A 6,907-nucleotide genomic window follows, 5' to 3' on the forward strand; every position below is an offset into this window, starting at 1 on the left:
CCATATTCAGGGTGACTCCAGTCAGTAACTGGGGATCTCAATCCTTGTGGCTTAAGGTTTCCCCTTATTGAAACCCAAAGCAGATCTGAGATGAAGAAGGATCGTGTCCCAGGGTTTTTATACATTTCCAGCAGCCTTTTGGCCTGAGAAAACAATAGGCTTAATTCTCCTTCCAAACATCCTGGCAATTAGCACAGGGTAATTTATCCATTAAACAGTTCAGATACAGGTTACCACACGCTTCAAGGAGACATATAGACAATAATACTATTTTACTCAAGTATCATTATAAATGTTAATATTCCTTTTTTGATCTTTGAATTAAAGTTATAGCAATAGACAAGACTTGTTTGCTTACATCACAAGACCTGAGCAAACACCTACCCTTGAGATCTCTAACAATGGAGACTTGCATTTCAAAGCTCTAGTCATTGACATATCTTCCTAACCAATCCTTAAGGTTCACCCCTGGGTCAGGTCAGTCTGAGTTAATTAACTCTTTCTGGCCCTGTCACCTTCCAATGAAATATTGTATTACACTCCTAACATCACAAAGGGGAATTAGCAACACTTAGAGAGGGGAATCCTCCCCTCCCAGGCTGTCTCTGTAACAGGTCCTCCCTTCCTGCAGGAAGGAACCATTGGGCATGCTCCAAGTGCTATACTAGTATAAAAGGGAGCAGCCCGGCTCAGTCTTTGGGGTGGGCGGCGGGGGACTGATGGAGAGGAAGGACCTTTGGTGGAGGCTCCAGCTGAGGAGCTGTTACAGCACTTGCCTGTGGGAGCCAGAGATCTGTGGCCAAAGGAGCCCCAGGGAATTACCTGCGCTGAGGAGCCCAGAGACCCAGTGCTCCATGGACTGCAACTTCAGGAAGCACGGTATGAAGTGACCAGGAAGGGTGAACAAGTGGTATCTCCCTCCAGTGTGAGGTCAGTGTCTTTCAATGGATTCCCCACTGACCCAGTGGCAGACCACTCCATCACTGTTAGGCCCTGGGTCAGGGCCTGGTGGAGTAGGGTGGGCCTGGGCCCCCCTACCTGGACCACCACTGCCCCTGGTGGCAGCCCCTGGGGTGTTGGCCACTAGGCCACACTGCCCTGTATTTGAGGGCTGCTGTATTGATTCTGGATGCTAGGCCATGCTGCCCTGAACACAAGGGCTGCTGTATTGCCTCAGACCCTTGGACCTCAGCATGGTGAGCCTGAGGCCCAAGACAGGTACAGAGTAACTGTAGTGTCCACACACCCACTCTCCCCCCCCCAACAGGAGACAGGGTGTGCATACACTGCCACATCAGCTTTCTGAAGTACTTTGTTTGTTCTGCTGCTCTCACTCCTTCCCTTCCTTAGAATCATGAAATCTGTCATTTCATGATCACTTTCACCCACTGGTCTTCAAAATTCAGATTCCCAACCAATTCCTTCCTGTGAATAAGAATTAAGTCTAACATGGCTGTTCCCCTTGTTACTTTCTGCACCTTGGAAATAAGAAGTTCTGTCCAATACATTCTAAGAATGTTTTGAAAATTTTATGTTTTGCCATATTACTTTTCCAACAGATATTGGGGACACTGAAGTCCCCCTATTATTACCAGGTCTTGTCTTTTGGATATTTCTGTTATTAGTCCTCTAAATGCCTCATTGACCTCCCCCGGACTTGTTGTTCTATAGTAGACCCCTACCATGACATCACCTCGGTTTTCCCCTTTTATCTTTACTCAGAGACTTTCAACTGGCCTGTGTCTCACCTTCTGGACCTCAGAACAAGTGGATATATTATTGGTGTATAACACAACACCTCCTCCCTTTGTTCTCTGCCTGCCCTTCCTGAACAAGCTGTACCTCTCTCTACCAATATTCCAGTCATGAGGTTTATACCACCAAGTCTCTGTGATGCCAATTAAGTCATAATTTAGCCTAGATACTAATACTTCCTGTTCTTCTGTTTATTCCCTCCTTGCATTTGTGTGTAGACATCTGAGATGTAGAGCAGGTTCCCACACAGTTACCTCTCTTGTTGCTTCTATGATCCTATAGTTATTTTCTGTTCCCACTCCCCCATCATTTCTTTTAAAATCACCTGTGGGATTTTATCACCTGCCCCTTTTAGATCTAGTTTCAAGCCCTCCTCATTAGGTTGGCAAATCGGTGTGTGGTTCCTTCATCCTCTACTATAGTCCAGTGTCCCCAACCTCCCCTCTGCTCCGAGCCTCACCAGTGTCCCCATGACACCCAGTGTGGCCCCACCTCACCCCATAGTCCCTTGTGTACTCTGACTTCTCCCCCTTGCTACCCCTCCCCGTCAGGTTCCCCAGTGCCCCTGCACAGAAGATAGGAGGTGACCATCTTCCCTGAGGGCAGCCCAGCTCCTGACCTCTTGGGAGGGGAGACAGTGGTAATTTTTACTAGGACAGCCTCCCGGCCACAGACAAAGGGGGCGAGGGAGTGGCAGCTGTTACATTCAATGGGGCTGAAGCCACTCAGTTGAAATAGGAGATAGTGGCCATTCTGAGAGAAGTCAAAAGTTCACAGGATTTTTGAGATCTGGAGAAGCTGGAATGACGACAACTGACATCTGTTTCCATTCTCTTCTCCAAAACAGCCTCTCCCCACCGTGGCCTCTCTCCCCATCCCATCTCCTCTCTCCGATCAGGAATAAGAGACAGCTCCTGTCCCAGTGACTGGCAGCCCTTCCAAAGCCATTGCTACAAGTTCTTCCCCCAAAGGATGACCTGGTCAGAGGCTGAGGTAGGAGGTTCTTCTCAGGGATCCGTGGGGTGAGGCGGGTTAGTTGGGAGGGGCAGGAGCTGAAGGGGTTTGGTGACATCACCATTGGCCCCTGGGTGTATCCCTGCAGAGGTGACGTGGCTGGTGCCAGGCACTCGGGCTTGGGAAGAGGCACAGACAGGAGGCTCTCTCCCCTCACAGCTGTCCCTTCTCCTGCTGCAGCCTGGCGGGGCAGGACCCCACACCAGTGCCAAACAGCGTCCTCCTGCAGGGGGAGTAACTGACTCTGCTGATGTCCCTGCTGCAGGTGCAGTGTCAGTATCTCCACAATGGGGCCCATCTCGCCTCCATCCTCTCTGAGCCAGAAGGGGACATGGTGGCCAGATACATCATCCAGTCAGGCTCCAAGGATGATGTGTGGATCGGACTCCATGACCCCAACCACGTGAGTGCCCGGAGCCTGCTTTGCCCCCGGCAGTTGCTCCCACCCGCCATGACTCTGTTTCCCAGGGACTGTGCGGAGACCATTTCCCATGAGCCCTTCATAGGGGCTGCCAGGATCTCCCTCCTCCTCTCCTACATCCCTTCTCCCTGTCCTGGGCACCAGGGTCTCCCATCTGCTTTCCACCCTCCCGCACCCTTTCTGCCTCCATCCTACCCTAAGCTCCGACTCCCCTTTGGCTTTTCCCTTATAAATACAACCAGGACCTGGTCTCCTTGGCCATCAAACTGAACTTGGACCTGCACCTGCCTCTCCAACTACTGCTCCATTTCCTTTCCCTCCTCTCAGCTCATGTGACGTGCCAAGCCCTCCACGTACACCCCACATCCCATCTCCACTCCACCCTCTCCAAGTTTTCTAGTAACGTTTTCCTTCCCGAGACTTGAGTCACTGTCCCCCTTGACCTCTGCACTGCCCCTGACAGTACTGGTTGCTCCCTCAGATAGGGGAACCCGTTCTCACCTGGTTTTCTGTAGGAGACCCCCCAGCCTCTTAGGGCAGGGAGATGAAGGGGGAGCAGTCACTGGCTGGGAAGGAGCCATTATGAACACAGGCCAGGAAAGAACCTCTGGGGTCACTGAGTCCAGCCCAGGGGTCACACCACCCCATTCGTAAACTTGTCAAGCTTTGTCGGCATCAGTTTCCTTTCCCTCCTCCCTGCTCAGGAAGACGCTGGGGTCAGCAGGCTCCCCGAACAGTGCAGACAGACTCAAGCCCTGGATCCCCTGCCTCAGAGCAGGAGGAGTGAGAGTGTCTTCAGCCATCCAGCTCCCCCCCAGCCTTGCAATGGATTGAAACTAGTTCTCTGACCCCCAAAGCCAGCTAGTCCCCCCCATGAGCTGAGGCCAGGCCAGAGCCAGCACCCCTAGAGGTGAAAAGCCCCATGTCCCCTTCTCTGATTCTACTGAGGTAGCCAGTCCTGCTAACTTGGGGTCAGACTGGTGCTGAGCCCACTAGAGGGGAAAGGCCCCTTGTCCCATTCACTGATCCATTCAGCGTCTCGATCACAGATGCACTTTCATTTTGCTTAAACAGAATGAGATCACCCACATTAAATCACCAGTGCCCCCTGGGGGGCCTTGCCCGTGGTGCTTAGGGACTAGAAGACACTCCGGAGTGACTCTGCTCCATCACAAGATAATTAATTAATTCAGGCAAAGGGTTTGGAAGGGGGAAGGTGAAGTTCATGTGCTAAGTGTTACTATTAGATCAGCGTCTCCAGGTCCTGTCCCCCTGAGCTGGCGTCTCCTCACCCACTGCCCCATGGCCCTTCTCCAACTCTCCCACTGCCTGAGTAGGGCACTTCTGTGTTGGGTTCTGTGTTTCTATGGTGCCTTATCACCAAGATCTCTTCTCTCCCGGACCCCATGACCTTTCTCCCCTGTCTCTGCAGAACAAACGCTGGAGGTGGACAGATCGCTCCATGTTTTGCTACAGTGATTGGAAAATTGGGGAACCAAACAACAAAGGTGGCAATGAGTACTGTGGTGAGCTAACAAAAGACACAGGTAAGCAGATGCTCAAACACACATTCACCAGCAAAGGAGCCAAGACATGACCCTGGCCACACCCTCCACCTCTGTCTGTGGACATGGCCTCCTGTCCAGGCATCCTGCCTCTCTCCCTCAGCTCACACTGCCGCTCTCCAGAGATAATCCCCTGATCTCACCTGGTAACTCCTCCTCCACGTGTCCCAGTTTGAGGCTTAGATCCAGTCAGAGGCAGGCCATACAGTACATTTGGCCCCAGAGCTATTGCCCATTAGTTGATATGTAGGTGGGGTATGTGTTCTTCAGTTGGTGCATTGGTGGCTTTTTCCAAACTGATTCTGGAGGCAGCCAGGGGGTGATTTGGGCTCCAGGGCAATTCAGAGCAGCCTCAGGGCAGTAACAACTTGGATGGCCAGAGCACAGTGGCTTCAGCCACACCCCGCCTGTCCCCTCTGCTGGGGAGGCCAGGGCTGGTAGGATGGAGACTGGCTGAAAGGGAAAGCTCATTCACCAATTCATGAGTGATTCATTGTTCATGGGCCCTGCTAGTCACGTGACTTGCCCAGCCTCAGACGGAGTTTGAGTGTTCAGCACCATTGGCACGAATGCTCCTTTCCCCACAGACTCTCACTGGGCAGGATTTGCTTTTCCATTATCTGCTACTGAAAGAGTCGCGCATCCAATCACGGAGCGGGAGCAATGCCATGTGACCTGCATGACTAGTCACACACACAGCAAATAGTAGAAGTATAACATTTGCAAAACCAGTGCGCTAATGGGAAAGAGCGTGAACTTCACAGCAATTCATCCTTCGTGCTGTCCCTTGGGGAGAGATGCTGCCCCTGGGCCACACACAAACCCAGAGGTGTAGGAGATGAAGGTAGGGCCAACTCATTCAGCACCAAGTGAGCTGGCTTCCCTCTTCCTGAGCTTGTCTCCCACTGGTACCTAGCCAGGCCTCTCATGCTCTCCTTTGTGGCCTTTTGAGGGGTGTGTGTGTGTGTGTGTGTGGGGGGAATGGGAGGTAACAGCAGTCGCAGATCAAGAGGCAGCGTGACCTAGTGGACAGCTACAGGACTGTGACTCCAGAGACCTGGCTTCTATTCCCAGCCCTGCCACTGAGCTGCTGGGTGACCTTGGGCAAGTCACTTCCCCACTCTGGGCCTCAGTTTCCCCACCCACCTCTTGTCTATTAGACTGTGCTCTCTCTGGGGCAGGGATTGTCTGTTGGTGTGTGCATGGACACAGCACCTAGCACCAAGAGGCCCCGTCATGCTCTCATCAGACACATTCCAACACAATAGAAGAGGGTCTTCCACTGTCACGCTGACACAGCATCCCCCAGGGAACGATGGAGCCTGTCCCTGTCTGAGGCACATGGGCCTTCATCTCCAGCCTCCTCATCCTCACAGCCTCATGCCCAGGAGCAGGGGTCTTCTCTCAGCAGGGTGCAATGAGGGGGGGGGGGTGTCACTGTAAGGGCAGGAATGGCCCCACTCGCCCTTCCCCTGCTCCAGTGATTTCTGTTTTGACTTCTAGGTTTTAAGGAATGGAACGATAACGTCTGTAGCAAGCAAAGCGCCTACATTTGCAAGAGAACACTCTAGCGAGAGGAGTCGGTTGCCTGCGCCTGAAGTGGGAGCTCAGCACCTGGGATGCAGAAGAACTGAGCTCCTTGGCTGTGATCAGACAATGACCCAGACATTTGGATGCTTTTTGCTGCTTCAAGGGCCAGTCCCCTCCCTCCCTGAGAGACCAGATCTCACTTCCCCAGCTGCAAACTCTCTTCCCCCAAGCGTCTCTGTTCGAGTTACACTCCTGCCCCTTCCCTCCCTTCCCCTCAATGGCTGCAGCCCACTCCAAGAATAAACTCTCCTGAGCATACAGGTCTGTGTGTGTCTCCTCTGACCCATTCCTGGCCCTGATGCAGATGAGTCCATCCAGCCCCCCCCGACTTTGTCCTAAATAGCCCAGATCCCATTGGAGGAGAGGAGGGGACCCCCAGAGGGAGGAAGGTTGGGCCTGGCCTTTAGGCTAAGGGACAGGACTTGGTCTCCCTGCACTAACCAGAGTTTTCTCTCTTTTCTGTCCCACCGTCCCTGTGTCATCTGCTCCTGCTCTCATCTCCACTCAGACACTGAGTGCCTCAAAGCAGGGACGTGTCTGTCTGTGGTGTAAACATCAGAGC

At 52.7% G+C, this 6,907-nt stretch overlaps 1 protein-coding gene across 2 annotated transcripts; it reads left to right on the forward strand.

Moving 5' to 3' along the window:
* Positions 1-460: 460 nt before the first annotated feature.
* LOC117873755 (lithostathine-1-like) lies at positions 461-6,609 on the forward strand. Of its 2 annotated transcripts, XR_004644803.1 has the most exons (5): positions 461-2,748; positions 3,035-3,172; positions 4,623-4,737; positions 5,343-5,599; positions 6,259-6,330. XR_004644803.1 is itself a non-coding variant. In XM_034763500.1 (4 exons), the coding sequence occupies exons 1-4, from the start codon at positions 2,728-2,730 to the stop codon at positions 6,324-6,326; spliced, it is 342 nt and encodes a 113-aa protein (XP_034619391.1). In that variant the 5' UTR covers positions 2,495-2,727; the 3' UTR covers positions 6,327-6,609. The 2 variants fall into 2 exon arrangements, 1 of the variants encoding a protein (XP_034619391.1); XM_034763500.1 differs by lacking the exon at positions 5,343-5,599 and having other exon boundaries at positions 2,495-2,748; positions 6,259-6,609.
* The last annotated feature ends 298 nt before the right edge of the window (positions 6,610-6,907 follow it).

This window comes from Trachemys scripta, chromosome 1 (genome assembly GCF_013100865.1).
Source record: "Trachemys scripta elegans isolate TJP31775 chromosome 1, CAS_Tse_1.0, whole genome shotgun sequence".
Taxonomy (NCBI): Eukaryota; Metazoa; Chordata; order Testudines; family Emydidae; genus Trachemys; species Trachemys scripta.